A 26,529-nucleotide genomic window follows, 5' to 3' on the forward strand; every position below is an offset into this window, starting at 1 on the left:
CAGAAGTTATGGGATGTTCCATTCGGGCCAAGATGATCATTAAAAGCTGAATATTTCATAAGGTATAGTGGATGTCAATACCAGTGCTGTAGACATACACACTAATAACTATATTTTGTAACTGGTACTTACTTGCTTTCTGAATACTTAGCCACAAAATATTGGTACCAATGTTATTTCCTTCTTTGCAGTAATTAAGGACAATTCAAAAGTTCTGTGTGAGTTGCTAAATTCAAAAAGTACAAAAATTCAGGATGGGTAGATCTTTTTTATTCCATGTTCATCCTGAGAAATGCATAAACATCATATTTGAGCTGACATAAGGCCTCAGTTCACATTTATTACGATATGAATCTTACCATGTCTATCTACGCTCCAATATCACAATCTACAAACTTTTTTTATGACAGTACAACTGTTACAGAGAGGAACTCTCTAGTGTTCCCATTAACTTCAGTTTCGATTGACAGAGTTATCATTAGGGAAATACATGTCCAAAGGTCAATAATGAGCACCCACTCCCATTGTAGTTTATATCCCTCAGTCACTCCAGGAAAGACAGCACAAAGACAAGCAGCAAAATGAAGAAACTTCTGTTTTTAGGAATTGTTTTGTCAGCACTTCACACCAGCAACTCACAAAAACAAGGTATGGCTGTATTTTTTCTTTTTAATTTTTTTTTCTTAAAATGAAAGTTAATTTAAAGATAATTAGGAATACATGTCGTAGAGTTGAAGCTAGCTTTCTATAATCTAGACCAGCACATGGGCGTATGTGTTTTTGCAAGAGTATGGAACTGGTTTCTGAATTCAGTCTGATTTATGTTGTTTGCTTGAGTTGAATGAGTTACTTTCAACGACAATGTAATCTGAGGTACGATTTCACCTTGCGACTTGGGTGTTATTTTTTCTGACACATGGGACAACTGAAACTGTAGACATGGACTAACAGGACAAAACAAGTCAGTTCAGCAAAAATCTGTTGATTTTACAGGTAAAAACTAAACATTACCCTTTAAACATCTATTACTACATTATCATTGTACCTTTGTGTCATGTTCATGTTATGACTTAAACCTCAAATTATAGTATTTTATGATTGTTTATTTTGCTGAAAATGTTATATATATATATATCTCCTGCTTGTGTTAAGCTGACCAGACGTTTCCTACTGCTGTAATTCAAAACCTTTACACACAAATCACCTTACTCCTGTTCCTGAATCTAAGCTGAGCTGAAACTAACCTATATCTTCATTAAAAGATACAGGTTAGAATTAGAACCCAATTTGTCTCCATTTTTCAGAATTTAAGCATCGATTTTCATTTTGGTTAAAGTAAGAGCGTCAATTACATAGATACATTGCCCAAATTAAACTTACTTTTGTAAAAAGAACTGCTTGAAACACACTTCTTTTCTGTGAAGACCATAAAGAGCAACATGGCTGAAAAATAAATGACACTTTTTATTGCTGTTGTAAAACAGGGAGTGGGACTCTGGTGATCATGTTAGTTAAACATTAGTTATAGATTTACACAAAGGTCCTGTCTAAGCATGCATTATTCTGAAAAAAAGGACTTGGCTGTTTTGAAAATAAATTTATCCTTAAACTTATGTTTTTGTCATTCAACAGAATTCTGCAAACTGCCCAGTGATGCAGGTCATGGCTCAACTTTCACGTTTTTTGTGTATTACAAACATGAAGAAGACAAGTGCTTGCCTTTCTTCTACCAAGGCCAGGGAGGAAACGCCAACCGTTTCCGAAGTGAAAGAGAGTGCTTGAGAAACTGTTCATTCAATTCAGAGATGTTGTACCCAATGGACGGTGAGAAGATTTTTTTTTTTTTATATAAGCAAAATAAAAATAACTTGATTAAAAAAATTCCTTTTATTTTTATCACTTCTCAGCTGTAAATATATGGCAAATATAACTGCTGAACATCCTTCATGCCGTTGGTGGACTTTGGAGTAAGAATTCACTGATAACAGTTTAATGGCCTAAAGAACCATGACAAAAAAACCAAGCCTTTTTGAATGGGAAAGACAAAAGAAATGCTCCTCAACAATATTCCACACAGGATAACATATATTTTTCTGTTAACAGAAAAGATTTGGGGAGATTTTTAAATGTAATCCCACTGTTCTCTACAATTTGTAGCATTTATGCGCCACCAAGTGGTGAAAATCTAAGACAGAAAGACACACATTGGACAGACAGACAGGCAGACAGATTGACTGATTATCTTGAAATTAACTGTATTTTCTGTTCACAGAAACTGAAGCTTGTCACTTTAGATATGCGACTGGAGGGTGTAATAGTTACCTCGTCAGATACTACTACGACTCCATTTATGACAAATGCAAAAAGTTCCTTTGGAGTGGATGCTTTGGAAATGGAAACAGATTCTTTGACTTCGACAGCTGCAATAGAACCTGTGTTGGCATTCATGGTGAGCTAATAACTATCTCAAGTTGTTTATTTGTGTTTTTTTTTCTTTAATTTTTAACAACATGCTAATGTTGATCCATCTGGTTCTTAGATGAAGGGGATGAGCCTGAGGAGGATGAACCGGACACTCCTATTAGTAAGTGGAGACGGGGACAAATGTATTCAGTGACTGAATAAATGCTTGTTTGCCTTTGTTGAAATTCTTATTGATTGCCAAGTTGGAGATTCTACCAATATTTTCAATAATTTACATTTTACACACTAGTTTAACAGCTGCTTTTTCCAACAGCCATCATCTTTGCGGTTCTGCTTTCCATTATCATTTTTGCTGTCTTATTAACTGTGATTCTCCTTGTGGTGAAGTCAAAGTAAGTCTGATTTTTGTTCTCCTCTTTCATATTCTGGTACTTTTTCTGATGGACTGACATAAAGTATGGCATACTTGAGAATTGAAAGTAAAATAATACGTTTTCAAATTATTTCTTTTCAAAATCAAATCTGAAAAGTGAGGTGTGGTTTTCTATCAGTCCTAATTAATTTGATACCTCTAAAACTCTCTTTGTACCGAAGTGCCCAAAGAAGTCCTCATGATTAATCAGTGTGAATCCACCTGTGTTTATTTAACATAGGTGTAAACAGAGGGGACCTGTAAAGATCAAGAAGCACATCTTGTGTTGTGGGAAAACAAAATTGCACATTCCCCCTGACTTAGCATCCCCACTTTGATGCATAGTGGTAGCAGTATCATGATGTGGAAATATATTTGTTAGGGAAAAGGAACATGTTTAGAAGGATTTATTTAAATATACACCAATTCTGCAAAAAACTTGAGATGCAAGTGGAGGTCTACTGTGCAGTGAGGGGAAAACCTTAACATATGGTACAGCTAACACGGATGGCCTTAATATGAGAATCTGCAGCAATAATTGAACATTCTTGTGCATGGACACTGTCTAATTTTGACTGAGCTTGAGCTATTTCACATAGAGGAGTGGGTAAAATTGTTAATTTCTGCAGAAAGGATTGATTCAGAACACTTATTCAAAAGGGACTAGATATCCATATTGTGCCTTTTCACATTTATTTATATAAATATAATAAATATAACATCATATGTAATTTTCCTTCCTTTTCATAATGATGTGCTTCTGTTACTAATTTAGAAAATTGCAAAATATATTAATGTTTGTGGTATGAAAAAATTTGAAAAAGTCAAATTTTTTGCATGTATTTCATCATTTATTGCACTTTTGTAGGAAAAAACACCAAAAGAAGAAAGCCAAGGAGGCCCAAACCGACACACCTCTTCAGGGGAGTGGGATAGAAATGACATAGGAATGCTCCTCTTCTCCAAAAAAAAACACCTTTTTTTCACCTGGTTGCCATTAAGAACTAAGTTTTGTGTCCTAAAACCAAATGCATAATTTTTCTGTCCCTGAGAACTACACTTCCATTAAAAAGAAGCAGAGTGTTTTTTTTTTTTTTTTTTTTTTGTGTGTTTATTTTTTTAGAAATTAGCGCTATTTAATTTAGGTTTCATGCTAAGAGATTTGTTTTTTTTTTTTTTTGTTTTTTTTACTTTTCATAGATTTAACCAATGTTTTCAACTTATGAATCTAGAGATTTAAAATGCAATCAAATTAAAATATTTGTAAGTTTAAAATCACAAGTAAATAATCAAAAATCACCTACTTATTCAAAAAAAATAATGTTCTTTAAAAATCTTACTTTTTAAGATAAAATAAAGCCCTTTTACAGTTAACAACTGTGAAACATAGAAATAAAAGCAACTCCATAGATAAGGACAACATTCTCTAAAATACTACATTTTAATCATATGTTTGCAGGTGTTTGGATATAAAAATGCATTGTGATTTTGCAGAATGTGCTGTATGTTCCACCACAACGTCTGGATGAGAACCCAGTTTAGCTCTCCATTTTGAAGTCTATAACTGTGAACATTCAACAAATGTCATTATTATTTTGTTCAAATCAATATTCTGTTTTATTTACCAAAATCCATTCTGGATATTTTTGGGTGCTTTATATACTTTTTACATTGTAGTGGGGTTTAATAAGGTAAAGTTTTAATCTTCAATAAATTTAATTTTTATGTTTGTGTTTTTATCAGTTTCTTCAGCATTATTGTTGAAAATCTTCTTTTGTGACTATTAAAATACAAAGCAACAAAGTTCTGCAATGCACTTATTAGCCATGACATTATGACCAGAAGAAGGTAAATGGTATTGTGAATTTTTTGGTGTAATGTTCTGAAATGTTCATTCTAAAATTGGGCACTTACTTAGACAGTTTTTCATCACTTAATCTAGTTTATTATGAACATTTTCAAAACCTATGTTTATTTCAGGGGGAGCACACCAAGGAATAAAACAGCTTTTTAAGACATAATACTTCTTTGGGGTTGAAGTTGTGTTAGAGCTGTAGAACATAACAGAAATTTTAATGAGTCAGTGTCACATCAGGTTTTTACCCATCAGCTTTTAGGCTGTTGGAGCCATATGGCCTCAAACAGTCAGAATTGAAACCAAATATAATGAATAAAAAGATACACACATAATTTCTTTCTCACTGTCTTGAACTTAAATCTGACCAAACATCTGTAGTTTTAGGTTCGTTACAATTACCAAAATTATTTACATTTGTTAAATGTTAGAAAAACTTAGCAAGAACATTTTTAGGAAATGTTTTGTGCCACTTTCTTTGAATTCAGAAGTTTGCATACATTTGGTCAGTGTCAGGGATATTTGTCTTTTTAACTATTATTTGGGTCAAACCTTTCCGGGTTCCTTCCACAAACCCTCTGATAGGTCAGCTTTTGAGTTTGGCTCTGATTGGTTGTTTCTAACCCAGGGGCGCTGTATTTCTGCAGACCACTGGAGGGACCCAGAGGGGGTTGATTTTTTTCACGTTACCTCTCTCTGCTGTGGTGTATTGGCAGTTTTAACAAATATGTAAAAAAAAAAAAAAAAAAACACAACACAGTTTCATATAAGTCACCTGTGACATTAAATGGCATATTTACCTACTGCTTTTCAGGACCCTTAACGCATTACAATGAAATTAGTTCTTCCCATTCATGCACACATTCACATTCTGATGATGGCAAGCTGCTGGATTGCAAGCAGCTGCTCTGGGGTAGTCTGACTAAAGCAACAATTAATAGTGCTATTGGCCCTTCTGACCAATACTACCTGGTGTAACTTCGAAGAGTGTTTCGACAAATAACATAAGTTAGAAAAATTGATTTTTAAAAACATTATAAAGATGGGAGCGAAGGGTCGATTTTATGTCACAACGGAGTGGCATGTATTTTCGGAAAGGAAGCTTTTGCGAAAATTAGCTAAATTTAATTTAAATATAGAACTTGCAAAGGAAAGAAATCACACATTAAAAAGAAATAGTTCTACCTCACATACGATGAGACTGCCTACACAGCCTTTTCTATCTTTTATGCACAAGGACGGAAGCGCTAAAGCGTTTATCTCTGAGACTTTTCATCTTTGTGACGAAAACCAGCGAGAGCCGGTGGAATGTACGTCACTTCCTTGAGTTATATCCATTTGTTTGTGGCCAGCAGTTACCTACTGCGTAAACACCAAAGATATCGTTACTGTTTTACCTTACAATATGTGTGGGTGGAAACTACCGAGGGTTGATTTTATTTGAACTCTTAGTCAGAAAAGTGCAAGCTCTTGTAGTTACCTAACGCGTTGGCATTAGCGAAGACAGGAAAACGTGTACTCGCTAGCTGCTTTAGGTTAATTGGCTAACTATTGTTAGCTGGCCGGATACCATTGGTATTGTTGAGGGTTTTTAATTGTAGAGTGCTTGTCCTGGTACTGCTGGTGTTGTTCTGTCCATAGAGTTGTGAAGCTGATGGAGTGCCCTCATCTCAGCTCTAACGTAAGCTGTGCCACCGACTCCCCCAGGTTCCCTAACGGTATACCGTCCTCTTGGTGTTGTAATGGTAAGAGCGGCATTTGTCTCAGTTCCGTATATAAAACTAATATGAAGATAGTTAAGTTGGAGCAGACTGGGGCATATTTTTAACCTTATCCCTAAGTCAGACTTCGCACGCAATCGTATCTGTGTCAGTTTGCTAGCCACTGTAGCTACTTGTAAACAGCCACAAGGGCAAATCACAATTCAGTTGTTATAGCAATAGTAAAAAATGGTTCAATCGAACGCACCATTTGGCTCCATTACGTTATCATGTTTTATGTTTAGTTTGCAGGTCGAATAAAAGTCCATGGATTTGCCTTACCTGTCTGATGGTTCACTGTGGGCGGTAGGTAGCTGATTTTTGTTATTAACAAGAAACCACAACTAAACTAACATTTAGTTTTCTCTTGTGGAAACTACTAATAATGCGTTTTTTATTAAGCTCTTTATAATTGAAAAAACTGCTACATAGAAGAGGAAACAATGATAAAGCAAAAATAGATTACAGGACATTGGTCAAAATGTCTAATGAAGGAAGGCCTGTCTACAGTGGAAGGACAGTTTGGCATAATTATCTTTAACTTGCTCAAGTTAGGGTAGATATAAGCTTATCAGGTATGTGAGTTTTTTTAAACCAGGTAGGTCTTGAATATATGTTATTATGGACTTGAAGTTATCTTGTTAAAAACTGTTTAAATTAGGCCTATATTTGACATTATCCAATGATTGGAATGAGTTCCAATAGTATACAGTATTACTATTTTTATATAAAAAATCTTGTCAACCTTGCACAGTTTTAACCTGCATTATTTATTCACAATTACATAAGTCTGGACTTTTCTGCTTAGTCTACTAGATATAACTTTTTTTCAACATTGTTAAGATGCAGCCTGGATGTTATGTGTTTACATTCTTTATCCATTGGTGCTGTGATTTATACAAAATTTGGAAACCTGTTCCACTCAACTTGTTTACAATAAAGTGTAGAACAGGACAACCTGAGACATGTATTCCATGATTACCCCTAGTTGAATTACTAAACTTCAATTAAAAATGATGCGTTTTGAATAGAGAGCATAGTCTTTAATTTGCATAGTCTGTTTGCATAATTAAACCGAATAGTCCTGTATTGTAAAAGTGAAGATATCAGGAAAATCAGAATTCCTGATTCTTTTTTTATTCTTAATATATGTTTCTGGTAATTATTGATGTTTTTACCTTATTAAATGACCAATTTTTATATAGATATGTCAATGGGCATGCCAAGAAACACTTTGAAGAGAACCAAGGCCCCAGCATTTGTCAAAGGAAGGGGGAAAAACAGGAAAAAGATAAAACCTATCATTCTGTCTGCATGGACTGCATCAACTTCAGTGTATTTTGGTGAGTTTTCCCAAGAACAAATGCAGTTTTGCTACATTTCTTTAAAACTCAAACAGTTAATCTTCTTTTTTTATGGATTCACTAAAGCTTTAGTGTGTGACACTGCAAAGATTTATTAGAGATTACAATTGTTTTTAAATGTGTGTTGTAACTGTTTATTTATATGTAGTTACAGATGTGATGACTTTGTTGTCAATGACACCAAACTTGGGCATACACAGAAGGTGAGAGAACATCTCCAGAGTTTAGAAAAGTAAGTAAAAATATTCACTAATAGAGCCTTAAAATGCATTTGATTGATTATGTATTTTGACATCTCTGCAGTTCCTAAAATATTTGGCTAAAACAACTTGCCTCAACGATTATGTGAAATTTGAATGTTATTTGACTTTAAAACAGTTTCTCATATATATTGAAAATTAAAAACAAAACCTCATCCTTTGCAGTTCATTGCTTTTGGGAGACAGACAGAGGAAGAGGAAACTTCTAGAAAGCTCAGCCGCAGATGGAAAGTTGCTAAAAGATAATGTAAGTATTATTCCACTTTAAAAATAATGTAGAATGGTTTTCCATAAGATTTGACAGATTTAATACTCAGCTTCACTTCTTTCAGGACGGGGTGGCTGTGGGTGCCACTGGTCTTCGAAACTTGGGCAACACATGCTTTATGAATGCCATCCTGCAGTCACTCAGGTAAGGCTTTGCTCTGAGGGAGGTGGGTGGCCTACTGGACTTACAGCACAAATCAGCAGTTCTTCCCCAGTGGAGTCAGAGCCCCATGAGCCTTTATTAATACAGTCTGTTGCAGATTGAAGGATATTACAGAGGCTGCCTAGAAACAAGAAGCAGTTGAGCCCAGGTTTCTCCACTGATACGTCTTTGCCTCATGCAACAAGATTATCTAATAGTATCAAAACATGTTAAATAAAAAAGCTATTACTTGTTTTGTAATGTTTGAATCTGTTTAATATTTTAATGTTTTTTTTGGGGGAAGGGGGGTTGTGTTTTGTTTTTTTTTTTTTTTTTTAAACTCCTGTTTAGATTCCTTAGCATTTCCCTTCAACCTAATTGAGAATTAATGAGATGAATACATTTCTCCAGCTCTGATTCTATTCCATCTTACTATGTGACTGCAGAGTAAAGTTGAAGCTGAGATACCTGGCATATTTTTGGATGTTGTCTTCTTCCACATTTCACATTAGTTTCTGTTTTGACAAAATGTTCTTCCTTTGACAGCAACATCGAGCAGTTCAGCTGTTATTTCAAGGAGCTGCCTGCTGTTGCCCTGCGCAGCGGTAAGACGGCAGGAAGGAGGATGTACCACACCCGCAGCCAGGGGAACAACAGTGTGTAAGGTCCTCTTCTGCAGGAAGGAGAATCCCTGGGCATAAATCTCCTATTCGTTTTAAAGTATCATATTGTAGTCAAATTATTTGTTGTCAGTCATGTAAAAACAGTCATGAGGTATTTTGAGGAGTACAAAAATAAATCTCACAGTACTATGGTGGAATATGTCAGATTGTCTGAAGTAAGCTTTAAAAAGAAGTGTTTATCTATTGTGTTATTGTTCAAGACTATGCAGTGTTGTAAAATAGTTGTTTTCTGTTAAACAGTTCCTTGGTGGAGGAGTTCAGGAAAACTCTTTGTTCCCTTTGGCAAGGGGGCCAGACTGCCTTTAGTCCAGACTCCCTATTTTATGCCATATGGAAAATCATGCCCAGTTTCAGGTAAAAACACAAGGGAAAAAAAAATGTTGCTACTAAATTTGTTTTCTTCTCACTTCCTTGAGTGTTTATACACAGCTGTAATAGAAGACTGCATGTGTTTGTACAGGGGCTATCAGCAGCAGGATGCTCATGAATTCATGCGCTACTTGTTAGATCACCTGCACAGGGAGCTGCAGTACAGCTGCAACGGGGCATCTTACCCTGTCTCGCCTCAGGACGGAGTCAGACTCTCCCCCACAGACAGTAAATGCTGCATGTGAGTTGTTTTTTTTTTCTTTGTTTATGTTCATGGTGCTGAAAATGTGAGATTCTCAAGGTATTACGTGATCATGAACAAAAACTGTGGTATAAAAAAAGTACAATGTGACCTAATTATGTTTATTGAAACTAGAAATGCATATATATCTTCTGCAAACATATGAAAACATAGTTATAATTACTATGCCAGCATTTTCGTTGGCATCTCATCAAAAAGGACTTTACTATTTAAACTTCGACATGTCATGGTACTGAAAAGTGTCTCATACTGTTGTGCAGTAAAATTTCTAACTGCAAAGCTGCAGCTTTCACACGATCATGTTTTTAGCACCCATTAAATTGGTCTTGGCTGTTTTTGTAATTACTTTGATTATTATTATTTTTTTATGATTAATCAATTTTATAGCTATTTAGATAATTCTTTTGGTCTTAATTGTTGCTTGTAATACGCATTTTAATATGTCAAAAAGACTCATTTGTATACTCTGGCTTGCTTTATTTCTTCCCAAATATGACAGTATCCCTTTTTTGTTAACTAATATCAATGTCTTCCTGTCTGATTCTTTGCAGAAATGGAACTTCCAGTGTTGTCACATCTATTTTTGGTGGTATTCTTCAAAACGAAGTTAACTGCCTGATATGTGGAACAGAATCTCGAAAGTTTGATCCATTTCTTGGTAAGTCGAGCTGTTTTTCTGCTTCAAAATTCCTTTAGCTTTTTCTGTTAAAGAACAAATAACACTATTGTCTATGTTTTTGTTTCTTCCCATGGCATTGATGAAGGCATAATAAAATTTTGATCCATCCAACTAAGTATTTTTTTCTTCTCCATTCTTGTTGCTTCAGACCTTTCTTTGGACATTCCTAGTCAGTTTAGACAAAAGAGAAGTAAGGACCAGGAGCCAGGACCTCTATGCACTTTACGTGGTAAATCTAATACTGTTGAAGATAACCAATTTGTTGGCCATTCTTTTTTTGTTATCTTTAAAACAGGTTTGTATTTGTTTAATTTGTTGTAGACTGCTTGCGTAGCTTCACTGACCTGGAAGAACTTGATGAAACAGAACTATATTATTGCCACAAGTGTAAAAAACGACAGAAATCAACCAAGAAGTTCTGGATCCAGAAGCTGCCAAAGGTGTGAGGGAGATATATTTAGGACTTAATGACTGTTTTATTTATTTAGTACTTGTTTTTTGAGGCTTTAAAGGCATAAAAAGTTTTGTTTGGTTTGAAAATGTAGGTCTTGTGCCTGCACCTCAAACGGTTCCACTGGACTGCTTTTCTGAGAAACAAGGTGGACACTTACGTGGAGTTTCCACTGAAGGGCCTGGACATGAGGGACTTCTTACTTGAGGTGAGCTGGAAACATCTTAACAGCCATTACTATTTCAAGTAGTTTTATATCATTTTAATATCTGGAAAGTGTTTTTTTTTTACTAGGAAATTAAAAAAAAATTACAAGCTAGCTTAGCCCCTTAGGTCTAGTGAAAGAAACATTTGTTGCTGCAACATATAGAGACATTTAGGAACAATTTCATGCTCCCAACTTTGTAGGAACAGTCTGAGAATATCCCCTTCCTATGACTGTGCACCAGAACACAAGAGACGCTCATGCATGAGCGAGCTTGTTTTAGAAGAATTTGAGTTTCCTGACCTCAGCTTGATAAAACGGCAACTCTTGGTTCTAATTATAGCAAACTAAATATGAGCAAGACTTTCTCATCCAACATCAATGTCTGACCTCACAAATTCACTGTTGGAAGAAAGTAAAAAAAATGTCTATGTAACACACTTCCTAAACAATATGGAAAGCCTTCCTAGAAGAGCTGAATCTTGGATCTCACTCACGTTTTGTTTTTGATGGTAGATGAGTGAATACTGTATAGTTGTTAAGTAAAAAGTTACATTTGTGAGAAACTTTGGTGTTTCAGCTCTTACCAGTTTAATTCATGAGGAAAAGCACATGGTAGTCTCTTCCTTTTCAGCTCCCCCTACAGCACAGAAACAGTTGGCTCACCCTACCTGTTACAAATTTAATCCTGTAATTGCGTACATTCCATCCTGTGTTCATATTTGCAAAATCCCTTAGTCTTTGTCTCCAGTTTTAAGAACTAAGCATACTTACTGTAGTTTAGATTGTAAACTATAAATTATTTCATTAGTTGTTCGCCAACATCATTCTGGTGCAAAGCTTTTTGTGTAATGTTATCGTGTACACAACAAACTTGAAGTGTAAAAGCAACTCTTAAAATGCTATTTTCCAAACATGTGGCTCTCGAAAAAAAGACATTTACATGATTGAAATCTTTCTTTTCCCTCTGCAGCCAGAGAACTCGTTACCAGGGAGCTGTTTGTATGACCTTGCTGCTGTCGTGGTGCACCATGGATCTGGGTGAGTCAAGGTCTTGCATCATTCACGCTTTACTGCCATGGTTTAAGCAAGTCATTTTGTTTAAGATAACTATGAAAAAAGTATAATGATATTCATTGTTAATTTACTTATTTCAAAAGCATTTGTAGGAGATTCATGTTGCAGCAGCCTAATAGCTGAAAAACCCAAACATAGGGCTTTTCAGCTGGTCTTTAAAAGTAAATGAAAGCCTCATTTAACCAAAGATATCAATCACTGAATTATAGAGCAACAAGTTTTATAGACAGCTGCAGTTTAAAACAGAAAGGCATTAGAGAGAGTCCTTGAAAGTACATTCAGATAATTGTTGCTATGCCAAATGTGACCACTAAGAGGCAGTGTTGTGCCACTGCTGTACATTCAGGTTGACTGTGTTCCTTTGTGCTCCACCAGCAATAGATGAATCTGTAAAAATTCAGAAGGTAAAACGTGATTGTGTGTTCACAGGGTTGGATCAGGGCATTATACAGCATATGGCAGCCACGAGGGCCACTGGTACCACTTTAACGACAGCACAGTGACTCTGACCAATGAGGACACAGTGAAGAAAGCCAAGGCCTATATCCTCTTTTACGTTGAGAGGACTGTTCAAGAGGCTTTAGACACTGACAGCACTGCCACAACTCAGCCCAGCGTGGACATGGCAGCCACGGACTGCTTTTCGACAGAAATAGCTGCGGCAGACGCACAGACGTGTTTGACGGACACCACACAAGCAAATATCCTGGATGAGATAGCTGAAGAAGATGCGAGCATAAATATGGCTCCATTAAAAGAGGCGAAGATGGCGTCGCAGGAGCCTGCAGCAGACAGAGATACCTCAGAGGAAGCTCTCCAAACTGCTGCACCGTGATTCAGTCACAATTCACTGCCTCACATTAGCTTTCCTTCATGTTGGTTTCACCTCAGATGTGTCACAGTGCTGGATTTATTATTATTGTAGTTTATTTTCCTATTCATTGTATGTTTCTTGAGTTGTTTGAAATAATCATGTTTGACTTGCTGCTTTTTTTTGTATTTTTAATTGTTTTTTGCTTCTTTTTTTTTGTAATTTTGTCAGACATTTGTGTATGTAATAGATTCCAAAGGTTATTGTTTATAATAATGAAGGAAAGCTGGAGCTTTGGGAACCTGAGGTGGTTCAAAGGTCAGTAGATGGAGACTGTATCACCACAGAGTCATTGTGAATATATTACTGTTCTGTTATTTTCTCAAATTTTTATTTTTATTTTTCAATTTTCCAAAATTTTAAAATGTGTAGCTCTCTTTTCCAGTTTTTAGTGGATATTTAGTGTTTATACTGCAATGTCTTTGAATTTCAGTGTTTATTTGGGCTTTTAATTTGTATTTCCTTCTTTACCACCAAACATAAAAAGTAGTGATCATTTTGTTTTTCTGGTGGATTATCATTTAACGTTTATGTTTCCCTAAATGATCAGTCACGGGACCTAATGAAATTCACAGTTGAGTATGTATGAGTTATTGCTGCCATGACTGAATGCAATGAAAACTCTTTCATTCATATGATACGTTGTGATGTTTTTCCTTATATCTGAACTCTATTTCTGTTCTCATCAGTCTGTTAGGCTATTTTATATCTGTTAAAGACAGATATTCAAATACATTTTATGAGCATCTTAATTGGAAAATCCTTCAAAATGTAATTTATTTCAGTAACTCAAAAAAGTAAAATGTGTATAGTTTTATTACACAGTGACATATATTCTATTTACTACTTTTCGTGATTATTAAAATTTAGAACTTAATGTTTTCTGATAATTAGAATATTATAAAAGACAAATAGAAAAAGGCTCACTATTGCAGATATTGATTTTTCCTCTCAAGGCTGCTGTTTTCACTGTTGCCTGTCTATCTTGTCTTGCTACACCTTTTCCTTCCACTAAACTTTCCATTAATATGCTTCGATTCAAATTCAGAAATACTTTATTTATCCCAAAGGGAAATTAAATGTTGTAACTCATTGGAATTATTCAAAGAGTTACTGTAGATAGTGATGACTGTTGGCAGGAAAGCTCTCCTGTAGCGGTCTGCGTTAAAGCTAATTCGAAGAAGGCTCTGATTGAAGACACTGTTTCCCAAGCCGGACTCATGAAGAGAATGGTCAGGCTTGTCCATAATTTCCTTGATTTTATGAAGATCCAGTTCTGTGAACAGTAAGCTTATTTAACAATGGTTTATATGTGACTTATCATCCAGGTGAAAGTTAATGACTGATGGAAACCTATCAACTCAGCCATTGTTTTCAGGATTATTTTTTGTTGATCTCATGTAATATTCTAATTAAGTGAGAAACTGAATTTTGCATTATCATTAGTTATCAGCCATAATCATCAAAATGAACAAAAATCATTTACATGTAAGAATTGAGTTTCACTTTTTGAATCAAATGACTGAAATGAATTAACATTTTAATTCTTTTCTAACTAGACACATATTCTGTATCCTACCACTGGCAACTGTCATAGGCATAGAATTTTTAGTTTTAAGTAGTAAAACATGCAATTATTGGTTTCAAATCCAAATATATATCATTCAAAACTTGAATGATAGTAAAATCTTACCATTCATTGTGAATTCTGTATTTGTCTCCTTTACAAATGTCCTAATGCTCTTTTTACATTTTCTGATGCTAAACAGTCCATGTTGTGGTGGAGTGAGGCTCTATAGCAGGGGTGTCAAGCTCCAGTCCTCAAGGGCCGCTGTCCTGCAGTTTTTAGATGTGCCACAGGTACAAAACACTGGAATGAAATGGCTTAATTACCTCCTCCTTGTGTAGATCAGTTCTCCAAAGCCTTGCTAATGACCTAATTATTCTATTCAGGGGTGGTGCAGCGGAGGCACATCTAAAAGTTGCAGGACAGCGGCCCTCGAGGACTGCAGTTTGACACCCCTGCTCTATAGTATACTGAGCATATTTTTTTTGCAGGGCTTAATATATGGCTTGTCTTTAGCCTTTAGCAAAGCTCTTTGCCCACGCCCAGGCGCACACATGCACACAGAGTTCCCCTCTGCACACGTGCCAACCAGTAAACCCTCTCGCTGTGGCAGGAACAAGTACTTCACTATACACAGGAACAGCTGCTCTTAGTTGCCTTCACACAGGTGGCTGCTAGGTCGCTTCTCCATCCCTCCCTTCCACCAATGAAACAAGTGGGCTTTTTCTACTCTTCCATGTGCATCTTACATTTTGTGTACTAATAATTTGCTTGCAGCATGTTGTTCTGTTTGCATCAGAAGTCTTGTTAGGAACATCATGTCACGGTACATAATGTGATCACCCTCCAAAAACGGCATTTCCTATTGTTGAGGGATTTTTTTCCCCTCTAACAGCCTGCTGATAACAAGTTTAACTGGACTTACTTGGAAAGTAGAGTGATGACATACATGTGGACTAATAGTATTCTGGCATCAGAACATTCTCTGCTCTCCAGTTGAGCAAACACACTGAGTCACAGATTACCAGGCTGCCTTAGGCAAGTTCTACATAGCACTTCATGTGCTTGTGTCTCTAACTCACATGTCCAACAGTCCAGCTTGGAGCAGGGAAGTTATTTGTCTTTGTGATTATCTTGAATGTGACAGTCTCAGACGAGTTTGTGTAAACCATCCAGTGCTGTTGCTGCTGTTTACTCCTGTAATTATGATGTTGTATAACCTCTGCAGTAACTGTTGGGGAAAAAAAGAGTTCAATTAGAGTAATTTCATCAGGAAGTTGAAGATTTAGTTGTTCTTTGATCTGTGTTACTTGAAAAATTTATTTAGATCTTTTTTATGTCCCATAACTACATCAGAATTATCAACAGCACTTAAAATTTAAGATTAAATCAATATATATATATATATATATATATATATATATATAATCAATTAACAAATAACTGTGGGTTTATATTATTATATTATATATGGGTTTATATATTGCTCGGGACAACACAAAGCATTTCTGTTAGCCATCACTTATCTGATAAACATAATGTACTTGGACTACAGATATTTTACAGAAAATAAGCATGCTAATAACAGCAGCATTGGTGATTTTCTTGAAACATTTTGTTACAGGTGATATATTGCCCCCACAGAATTAATATACTCAGTAATAGGTTGGAAATTTTTGAAATGTGAAATTAAAGGTTACTTTGTTTTAAAACCTTTTACACATCTTTACTAGAAATGACAATAAATCTGGAAAGGACCATGTTTAAGTGCACACTGAGGACAACAAATAATAAAAATGTCTTAGAATGGATAAGTACAAGGGGCAGAATTATCTATTTTGTCTATTTATATATGTATATAGCTTTATGGCATGACACTACGCAATGTTTAGTTTGCTTGAAAAGAAACAATACAACAATGATTCTTCACAGGATAAAAGTTTTAATTCAGCTCATTGTCAACATTTTTTTGTAAATTAACAGAGTAATTTGTGAATAGATACATTCACAGTAAGTTTTGGAGTTGTACTTTTTACATGTGTTGTTGCGGGTGTGTAACTCTGATGTTTGCGTGAAGTAGGCCAGGACAGTGTAAACATCTGGCCCTGTCTAGGGCTTGCTGCCTGTTGAGAGCCATGACAGATGGAAAGGGAGCTCAAACACTTCCATCTTTGAACGTATCACAGTTGTCTTCCCAAAATAGCCGTCTCCTCACCGCCTTATATGTGCAGGCCCTTCAGCGTGCGCCTGAGGGGGCATCATGTATCTAGGCCACACAATACTGGCTGTGGGTTCATTGTTGCTGACTACCAGCAGGTCTGTCTCTGCCCCAGAGACGAGGCCTCTCTACACGTAGCAGGACTTTTTAATCATGCATCTTACTCAGCTCAACCGCGAGTGTCTCCTCCACCTTTTCTCCTTCCTGGACAAGGACAGCCGGAGAAGTTTGTCCCTCACCTGTTGTCAGCTGCGTGAAGTCTACCTTGACCCCTGCCTATGGTACCTGCTCCACTTCAGCTCCCCTTGTCAGCTTAGATGGGACAACTATGTGCTGGGACCATCATTGCGTTACCTAACTATATGCTGGTACTCCAGCAGAGTCCAGCTGGTGTGCAACATTGAGGACTGGTTGAAGAGCTCGTTCCAGAAGGACATCTGCAGCAAACATGACAGCCTGGTCAGCACTTTCCTGGCCCATGTGTGCCACATGTGAGTTTCTATGTGCATTTGATCTTTTCTTAGTAAAGAATCACAATAAGTTATGAATCAAAAATGAACAATCAAAGATTATGTGAGACGTAAAGGACAATTTCATTTGGGGATCCTGAAAACATGTGGATTAAAAGTTATTTGTCAGATCATCCAAGGAATTAGGTTGCAAGTCTTCTGTATTTGGTTGTGCAGTGATGTGCGGCGTGGGCATTTTAATGCAGCAGTAGGTGAAATGGTTCTAGCTGTAACAAAAAATTATGTTTGTTAATATACCTCTTAAAAGAACAACTTTTACCCCATGTATAAATGCAATTTCTAGATTTGTAAGTTCATTTGTATCCTATATAAATTTAAATGATGTTTAGCTTTGATAGTAAACTTCACTCTTTGCATAAAATGGTAATGTTTATCTTAAAATTAGAACAAACTCACAATCCAGAGAAGCTACTTCCATAACAGGAACATTTACTTATTACTTTAGACACTCGATCCAGAACAGGAATCAAACTTATTAGTTATTAAATAAAATCACTTCACCTAAAAATTTCTATGATTAGATTTTTTTTATTTATTCCCATAGAACACAATTTATTGATGCCAGGGATAGCTGTGCTCAGTTCAAATTTGTCATTTAAGTACAAAAACTTTGTGCCTCTCACTACCAGGTTAATTTAAATGCATTTTTTCACAATACTAGTACCTTTAACATACACCTTTTTTTAAAGAACAAAGTCACATTACAATGAAACCCATAAAAGCAAACGAAAATGGTAAAAACAACACGACAGAGAATTCACTTTTAGTGGGAGATAGGATTTGAAAAGTGGAAAATGCAAATATCAGCAACAAGAGAGTAACTGAGTGCTCTGGTTGTTCTTGAATGTGAGGAAAGGGACTTTAAAAATATAAGTGATATTAACCAGTCAGAGGAGCTGCTGCAAGACAAGCAGATTCTGAATAGTGGAAGGGTTTCTGAAAGATGAGTTCTCAACCAAGTGGAGCCACCTCAACTGGCTCCTCTTGATGAGGAGAAGCAGCAGCTCTAACCTGACAATCAAATTTCTGCTCCTAGGGTGAGCTGTTGTGGCATAGGGGATAGTGCAACCCACATTTGGAGGACTTGAGTCTTCAATGTGGCTGTCGAGGGTTCGATTCCCAGACCTGTCAACATTTATTGCATGTCTTTCCCCATTTTCTGTCAGCCTACTTTCAAATAAGGGACACTAGAGCCCACAAAACACCCCCTGGAGGGAAAAAAAAAAAAAATTCTGATCCTAACTTTAAGAGAGCCCTGAACACCAATTAGAAATGGGCTCGGACTTGATCAACATAACTATAAATTAAAACTTTTCGGAAGGTGCTAGAGAGATAGAGTGCCACCTGTTGGACTGGCAGCAGCCTTCTAAAACTGTGCCTCTTTTCTTGATTTTGGATGTAAACAAAGCGAGGGTCATGTTGATAACAGTGTCAGGATGTTTTAAGGTCTCTATAGCTCAAAACTGTGAGCACTGGTTTTAGTCAAACCCTTGTGTTTAGCTGAAGGCACCAGGGAACAAAATCATCAGAAACAGATGCCATATCCAAAGTTGCCTGTAAAACAAAATAGCATCTGCTAGGTATGAGACTAATTCTTTTGCCAAACACAACTGTTGGCACATGTATAATTATATTTACTGAGTGACGTAAAATTTGTATGTGATAGGTCATTGAAACTTAGCTCTTTTGGCTCCTGGCCTTGTGTGTGTGGCCGGCCCCACAGAGGCCAGGAATCAACCCACAGAGGCGTAATGAGGTCTCTGGATAATTTCTTCAAGGCAGCCAGTAATAACTGCTGATGTAAGGGGAGCTGAGCTGCTGTGGCAGGCCAGGACAGAAGGGAGAGAGGAGGCTGCACGTCCTGCATTGTGAAATTTGAGAAGCACGACACGAGAGCTGTGAGATGACTCAAAACTGGAACCACCTCCTTTGTCGGGGGGCTTGTATTTCGGTGCCTTTCAGGCATATACTCTCTGCATGCTGATAAACTCTCCTAAACTGTCTGAAAAGGGAGAGGAAACGGAGCGCACGTGACAAAGTGGGAGGGGGCACAGAAGAGCTGTGGGAGTGATAAAAGAGTTATTTGGCCACAGACACTCCCAGTCAGCTGCAAACTGGAGATTTATGCAGGCAGGTGGAGCCTACAATTGGCTCTTTGTTGCTGTTTGAGAAGCGAACATGTGCGTCTGTCTCTGCCTGCCTCCTCAACTCTGACGCCACATTTGTGTCTATCTTTATCTTCCTGGGAAAACCAATAAAGGCCAGCATGTCTACAGGCTCCTTTATATATTTTAAAAATCTAATGCTTCTTCTGAACAGATGAGTATCGTAAATTATTTATCAAAAACTCATTTCTCATTATCCTGAGGTCGTAGTATTAATTACACAACATAAGGAAACATGCTTGGTGTACCACGCTGGGTAGGTTTCATAGTGGGTGGTACTCAAAGTTTAGCCTCGAACTTTGCAGTTGTTAGTTGGATTTTTCCAAGCTTTGATCCGCACCATTTGGCTAAATTGATGCTTACAGTTACAAAATCAAAAGAAGCATGTCCTGTGCTTCTATTTTAATTATACTTTCTGCTGCCAGCATAGACAAAGTTTTAGCTTTGCAAATTCTTCACCTGGACCTGAAAAGGCTACAGATTTCCCAAACCCTGCTAGAAAAGAAGCTTTTAATTCAAAAAACTGATGATGATGAAGCAAAAATGTTCATCTTAGTTTCCCAAACAAAGTGATGGAATAATTTGACCAGGGAAAACAGGCTTCAGTAAACCAAACGGTTCATTAGAGACGTGACTACATGTTGGCATACTGTTGGTGTTCAACGAGGCCCAGGCAGCTCACTAAGCTGTTTTGTTTTAATTAGGAACACATCATGTCTAAACCAAACCTTGATGGAAATGTTGCTGACGCTATTGGAATACTGAAACTAACAATTGAGAAAAAAGGGTAATGAATTCTCTAAGCTATTAGATCAAAATAAAATTCTTTTGATGCTGATTGGTTAATAAAACCTTTGGTAAACAACAACACAGCATTCACCTATCATTGTTTTCTTTTAAAAGAGAAAACTGAAAGTAGAATCTGACATCAGAAAACAAGAAAATTATATTCACATAGAATGGTGTCTAACCCTTTAATGATTTAAGTTAAATTGTTATTCTACCAAATCCTATTTTGCTTGTTTTTCTTTAGTGTAATGTAACTGCTTGGTTGAGTTCAGTTACTTCTCACAAGTTATTTAATTAATAATGCATCTATCATGTGATATCAATGAAATCAGTGTCTACTTACAAACCTGCAGTGAAGAGACAAAATGGCTGAGAAAGGAAACAGACTCATTGATGTGCCTAAGGTTAAATGTCATTTCATAAAATGAAGTGATATTTCATTTTCTACTCCCCAAGGGCAGAAAAGACAACCAGACAATTTTGAAACATAAGGTTTTTCCTTGTATTTTTCTATTTCAATTATTCCCCTCCCCTCAACCTTCCCCTCATCCCCACCCTTTACACAAACGCACACGCATGCACACACATAGTGCTACAAAATCAATACAATGAAATTTGTCAAAAGGTTCAAGAGGTACATCTGTGTGAGAAAATTAAAATGTTGCATACAGAAATGTGTGGTAGGATAAACTATAAACATTGAGTATCATAAAGGACTGGGTTATGTCACAATTCTTGATAATTTCTTTATAACTCCTCCTGTTATAAATACCCAGTTTGTTTATGATCTTTGCTTCATTTGTTGTCACAAGACAACAAACGAAACTCAAAGCGCTACGATAAGACCTCTTTCACATCCTCGTCATGTTTTACTATCAGTACCGACACCTAATAAAATGAGAACGGTCTTCTAATGGCACAACCAGGCACATGATTGAGATTCTGCATGTTCAAAGGTTACTGGGGCAGCGCTCTTGCAGTGTTGGAATATGTTTGGCTCACATGTAGGGAAAGCAGTAACATTATGTAAGTCTTTATATAATCTGCATCAGCGAACATGAATGACACCCCTGGTCCAAGTGTCTGCCTGCATCCTCTGTAGAGATGGCCTGCAAGTGGGCTGCACTCCACTGATACTCGTTTTTTATTTGCTCAGAGCGCTTTTTTGTAGGTAGAGCAGAGAAGTTGCTCTTTGTCTCACACTAAACATCCTGTGAGTGTTTTGTTGAGTATTAATCAAATACTATTGGAGAGTGGAAACACAAATAGCCTCAGTGGAACAGAGCATAAACAGAGGATAGACTGGTGTAGGATTCACCTTGTCTAGCGTTACACAGGTCACGTTTCTTCTTCTCCATTTACATCTACCAATGTTTCCTGAGACTAATTTTGACCTTAGCAATATTCATCAGGAAAAACCAAACAAACCTGTCATTGTTATTTGCTTAAGACTTGACTTAATCCAGAGATATTAATCCTCCTTTTTGTGTGGTATGGAAGTGACTCACCACTCTCCACAAGAGTACAAAAAAAACCACTGTGACTGCTGTCTGTGCTGCAGGTGTCCTAACCTTCTCACCCTGACGTTGTCCGGCTGCGCGCACATCACTGACCAGGATTTGGTCGCTGTACTGCAGAAGTGCAAGAAACTGCGCAGCCTACGACTTGAAAACTGCGTGCGCATCACAGACCAAAGCCTGCAAGGTGTAGCAGAGCACGGGGACAACCTGGAGGAAGTAAGAGTGGATTTCTGCAGGAACATCACTAAGGCTGGGCTGCAGAGCTGTAAGGAGATGAGACCTGTCATCCAGCTGAGCGCGGAGCGGAGCGCTGATATGATTCCTGATAGCAAACCTGAGGAGAAGGAGCCACTTAGCAAAGCACTGCAGAAATTCCTCCAGTACTCCTGAAGAAAGCTCCTAATGGATAAAACACCTCTGACACTTTTAAATGAGGACTTGACAGTGATGATTATGCTCTTTTTGATCAATTATTATTTTGCTTTTAAATTTTAATAACATTTTGTAAATTTTATATTCCCCTTTTATAGATTTTGTTTCTTATAAAGACCAATGCAGTTTCTTCAAAGTCTTATCTGGATGTGCCCTTAACTCTGATTCTTAAACTCACACTTTAATACTGTAATTATTTCACTTTGATGATTGAGCAACTGGTTTGTAGTTTGCTTCAGCAAATTATACAATCTCTACATTTGTATGAATACTATAAGGACCTGGATGGCTGCTAAGACAAAAAACAGAAAAGAAAAGGTTTGTTTTGTTCCTACACAAATGACTAAAAAGATTCTCAATGCCTTTCTGTTTCAGTATTCTGTTTGTATTATCTTTGTTTTTTATGTACAAAGAAATGTTAAATTAAAGTTTTCCATTTTATGAGAAAGTATGAGTCAGACAACTTCTTGGCAATATATTTCTTGGCAATATATTACTAGTGATTTCCTGGAGGACTCCTGGAACATTTGTCTTCCAATCTAAGATATGTTCAAAGATAAATTTATTACCTACTGACAGTTTATTATCAACACAGCAAATCCAAAACTGCTCAAGTATTCATAATTCTTGAAAGCCTTTAATAGACAAGGTTTCTATACAAATTCTCTCTATAAAGATGCAGGGTGTGACTTCTCTGATATGATCCCTATATATGTATTGGGAAAATATGCTTACTGAAAACAATGACTCATAAAATTGCATACATACATACCATGCAGTTTATTATGTCATGCTAGAACAATGTTAAACCTCATTTTGCCTTAAGAACTGTCTTAATTCATCATGACATGCAGCAGGTAAACAAGTATCAAATACATTATTCATGTTTTTCAGCTTAAACAATTTTAATGAGGCCATTCTCACACAAATGTCAACAACCCAGGTAATTCTCAAATACAAAGAAATCAAAGTAAGTCAGTGTATGACTGGACTGATTTACTTTTTATTACCTGCAAGCAATAAAAATATGACATTTAAAACTAGAATATCAAATCAGCCCATAAAAACATTTAATACAGAAATGTTGGCTTATTGAAAACTAAGTTTAGCAACAGCTTAAAGTTTAGATTAAAAAGTACTTTTAATCTGACAAACTGAGTGCACATTCTAATCTATTGAATATTACTGTATTTTATCTACATATTATTTATATATATATATATATATATATATATATATATATATAGTGATAAGTTTAAAAGTAGTTTAAATCCTATGATAAAACCCTGAAAACAAATATGACATTCATGCCAAAGACAAGTTTATGCATATTTCTGACCGACGCTGTACCCTCCGCTGTTCAGCAAAACTGCTGTTATTCAGGCACAATGCCTCATAAAAAATTTTAATGCATTGTAAATTGCTAAAGGATTGATTTTGCTATTCTTGTTCTATAATTAGAATAGCAAATTTAATAAAAAAAAAAATCAAATGGATCATACAGTTCACTTTAATCATTTTAATTAGCAGCTTCACACCAACCAAACAGTATCATGTGGAGCGAGGAAAGGCTTTTCATCTTTGTAAGGAAGTAAGACAATGCAAATTTAAACAGCTTTAAAAAAACATTGGCAACATTTTTAATAATGTGTTTGTGATTTGTTTTGTTCTTTCTAAACAAAGGTGTCAGAAGCATGTGCTGCGTAATTAAACAATGAAAAGTAACATTTCAACATCGCATTTCAGATGCTTTTCTTCTCACGTTAAGGAGTTGGTCTTATCTTTCACAAACACACATTGTTTAGAGTTGACTACTTTGAATTATCTCAAAGTAAAATCTTCCTTAAGGAAAGAAATTAAAACAGTAGGGTCACAATAGCGTATATGAAAATAGAAAGTGAAAAAGACCCTTGTCCAAATAGTTTTGTAGGTAGGTACTGAAAAGCTTCCAGTGTATTCCAGTACATTGCACATGATTTGTATTTAGATTTGTGTCTAGATTTTACTTTTACCCTACATAAAACTGCTTTTCTCCAAGTCCCTTCAAAATGTTTTCTTTGAACAACAAAGAAGTCTAACTAACCTCTTATTCCACGCAAGCAGAGCCTAATAGTTTTAATTATTAGCGTGTGTATAAATGGGAACAGGTATTTTACTAAATAGAACAATTTCAAGTTTTAGAGACATGTGGAAACAGCAAAATAATGTGAAAACTGCACAAATGGGCCTTTTCAAACCTTCAGATAAATGTAAGATCTATCTTAATCTATTTTTGTGTAAAATTCTTTTAAGATGCACTGTTTTTCTTCTTTGTTGGGGATTTTGAAACTATTTTTTTAAAGTCTTTCAACCCAATTCTGATACTGGGCAGGAAGAAGCTGGAATTGGACATACAACTTTCAAAATTCAAGATGAGTACTCTGTTGACTGAGCCACAGTCTTTCTAAGGACAGTGTAAGGCATTTGTATATCTTTGTATTTATGTTTGTCATACACAAGGCTCAAAAACAAAATAAGAAAGAGCAGAAAATCAAGTCTGCCATTCAAAGAGAGGGAGTTTTGTGGTGTTAGTGGCGTTTCTCTGCTCCCTTTGTGAAATATGAGCTGATAAAGACAGGATGTTGGCAATAATAACAGGAGGAGGTACTGACGCAAAGAACGTAACAGGGATATGGGTAGGCATTTGAGTCTCAAAAGCTGAAATCACTGGTTTCCTGGCATGCTCATGAGGTCAGCCATGGGAGGCATTTTCACAACTTAACCCCCTAAATACCCACTCATGTTGGAAGTTAAGAAGAGTGGGGTGATTTACTGCAACCGAGAGAGAAGTAAACAAGCTGGAAGATTTTCAGTAATTTGTGACTGAGCTAGTGCTTTCCCAGGCTACTGAAGGAGAATGTTTTTTTTGTTTTTTTTTTTTCAGAGTGACAGCAGAGGGAAATACATTAATCAGCATCTGTGCTACTTTGAACAAGTCAAAGCTTTGTGTTGTCAGAGCTGGGGCTGTAACCTGACACTTCTCTTCAGATTGCATGCTCTTTACTTCGAAACGACAGTCTAGACAGTCGATGTGTGTGCCGCTTTCTTGTGAGGGAAAAAAAATAGGCTTAGTTCTCGTCACAGAGAAAAAATGAAAAGATACAATACCCTCCACAATGATTGCTCCCTCTAGTAAAGACTCATACAAATAACCAAAATAACTACGGTTATGGAGAATTGGTGACCCAAAGATGGGGGCGGACTGGGACAAAAGAAACAGCCTTGACATCCTTTCATCCCTTCCTTTCATTTGAGGGACTTGTTTCATCTGTTGTCAACAAACTGTACAGCAGTCTGCTGTTGTCCTCTGATCATGTGAGCCTTTAATGATTTTTAGAGATTAGAGAAAAGTTAATAACTTGTGGTGTTTAAAATATTAAAGCCTCATTTAGGTTTTTACCCCATCTTCATTAGGTTTTGTACTTCAACTGTTATTATTCTAAGTGAATACTTTACTATTAAATAAATTGTAAGGTAGTAGTATTAATTGAATCCCCATTGTGTAAATTTTTATGAAAAAACTATATGTGGGTTTTTCACTTGCTTCTTTATGAAATAATAAATTTTGTTTAAGGCAGCTAGATATTAGAAAAATTTGTACTGGCAATACTATTGCTACAGTTTGCTATGACAATATTGATTATGATTACTATTATTTCCCAAAAATGTTTCCTACAATTATCAACCCATTTGTTCAGAAGTCCGGTTTTACTACTAACTCCTGCTTAATCTATGGCAGCTTCAGACCTTGTGAGTTATCCTGCAAATGTTAGACATATCCTTGTTCCAATGCATCAAAATCAAATGTCCACATTTCTGCTATGGATGCTAATCAATAGTGGTGGAGGCTGCTGCATCTACTTGCATTTGAGGTGAGTCTTGGATTGATTTGTTGCAGTGACAGGAAAAGATGAAACTCCTTCGCTGCAGCTGTAGTGGTCCATATCTCCTAGCCTTCCACTACTCTGAGGATTTTTTAACTTTCTGCTACATGTGAAAGGTCCATTTCTGATACCTTCACAGAAGCCCGCTTCAAAAAACAAACAAAAACCCCCAAAAAACTATTGCTTTGACATTGTGGCTTTTTTATGTGTTATATAAAACAAGTAGGAGCAGCATGAGCAATCACAGCTATGGTTGTTGTGCACATGCAGCTGCTCTGGAGAAGAAAACCGCTTTTGTTTGTCC

At 36.3% G+C, this 26,529-nt stretch overlaps 3 protein-coding genes across 4 annotated transcripts; all 3 read left to right on the forward strand.

The window, feature by feature from the left end:
- Positions 1 to 547: 547 nt before the first annotated feature.
- Positions 548 to 4,999, forward strand: si:dkeyp-73b11.8 (BPTI/Kunitz domain-containing protein). The gene is made up of 6 exons (XM_044123755.1): positions 548 to 648; positions 1,633 to 1,824; positions 2,273 to 2,449; positions 2,540 to 2,584; positions 2,738 to 2,816; positions 3,705 to 4,999. Exons 1-6 carry the CDS (start codon positions 582 to 584, stop codon positions 3,781 to 3,783), a joined length of 639 nt encoding a protein of 212 aa, XP_043979690.1. The 5' UTR covers positions 548 to 581; the 3' UTR covers positions 3,784 to 4,999.
- A 975-nt stretch (positions 5,000 to 5,974) lies between these two features.
- On the forward strand, positions 5,975 to 13,716 carry usp3 (ubiquitin specific peptidase 3). Its single transcript, XM_044123756.1, has 15 exons — positions 5,975 to 6,436; positions 6,697 to 6,757; positions 7,657 to 7,794; positions 7,964 to 8,047; positions 8,241 to 8,322; positions 8,408 to 8,487; positions 9,031 to 9,144; positions 9,408 to 9,521; positions 9,628 to 9,777; positions 10,350 to 10,456; positions 10,626 to 10,706; positions 10,799 to 10,917; positions 11,023 to 11,136; positions 12,107 to 12,174; positions 12,640 to 13,716. Exons 1-15 carry the CDS (start codon positions 6,346 to 6,348, stop codon positions 13,043 to 13,045), a joined length of 1,809 nt encoding a protein of 602 aa, XP_043979691.1. The 5' UTR covers positions 5,975 to 6,345; the 3' UTR covers positions 13,046 to 13,716.
- Positions 13,717 to 16,871: 3,155 nt separating this feature from the next.
- fbxl22 (F-box and leucine-rich repeat protein 22) lies at positions 16,872 to 22,751 on the forward strand. Of its 2 annotated transcripts, XM_044123758.1 has the most exons (3): positions 16,872 to 17,147; positions 17,244 to 17,357; positions 21,912 to 22,697. In XM_044123758.1, exons 1-3 carry the CDS (start codon positions 17,020 to 17,022, stop codon positions 22,258 to 22,260), a joined length of 591 nt encoding a protein of 196 aa, XP_043979693.1. In that variant the 5' UTR covers positions 16,872 to 17,019; the 3' UTR covers positions 22,261 to 22,697. The 2 variants fall into 2 exon arrangements, with proteins under 2 accessions (XP_043979693.1, XP_043979692.1); XM_044123757.1 differs by having other exon boundaries at positions 16,876 to 17,357; positions 21,912 to 22,751.
- The last annotated feature ends 3,778 nt before the right edge of the window (positions 22,752 to 26,529 follow it).

The sequence above is a fragment of the Gambusia affinis genome, linkage group LG08 (assembly GCF_019740435.1).
Source record: "Gambusia affinis linkage group LG08, SWU_Gaff_1.0, whole genome shotgun sequence".
Classification (NCBI taxonomy): Eukaryota; Metazoa; Chordata; class Actinopteri; order Cyprinodontiformes; family Poeciliidae; genus Gambusia; species Gambusia affinis.

What these genes read in the sequence shown, in the direction of transcription:
- usp3 (XM_044123756.1), top strand. Translation starts at nt 6,346, where the DNA reads ATGGAGTGCCCTCATCTCAGCTCTAACGTAAGCTGTGCCACCGACTCC. An exon ending in GAAAGTTGCTAAAAGATAAT is followed by an intron (nt 8,323 to 8,407) that starts GTAAGTATTATT and finishes CACTTCTTTCAG; the next exon opens with GACGGGGTGGCTGTGGGTGC. An exon ending in AAAGTTTGATCCATTTCTTG is followed by an intron (nt 10,457 to 10,625) that starts GTAAGTCGAGCT and finishes TTGTTGCTTCAG; the next exon opens with ACCTTTCTTTGGACATTCCT.
- fbxl22 (XM_044123757.1), top strand. Translation starts at nt 17,020, where the DNA reads ATGCATCTTACTCAGCTCAACCGCGAGTGTCTCCTCCACCTTTTCTCC. An exon ending in CTGGCCCATGTGTGCCACAT is followed by an intron (nt 17,358 to 21,911) that starts GTGAGTTTCTAT and finishes TCTGTGCTGCAG; the next exon opens with GTGTCCTAACCTTCTCACCC.
- si:dkeyp-73b11.8 (XM_044123755.1), top strand. Translation starts at nt 582, where the DNA reads ATGAAGAAACTTCTGTTTTTAGGAATTGTTTTGTCAGCACTTCACACC. An exon ending in TGAACCGGACACTCCTATTA is followed by an intron (nt 2,585 to 2,737) that starts GTAAGTGGAGAC and finishes TTTTTCCAACAG; the next exon opens with CCATCATCTTTGCGGTTCTG. An exon ending in CTCCTTGTGGTGAAGTCAAA is followed by an intron (nt 2,817 to 3,704) that starts GTAAGTCTGATT and finishes GCACTTTTGTAG; the next exon opens with GAAAAAACACCAAAAGAAGA.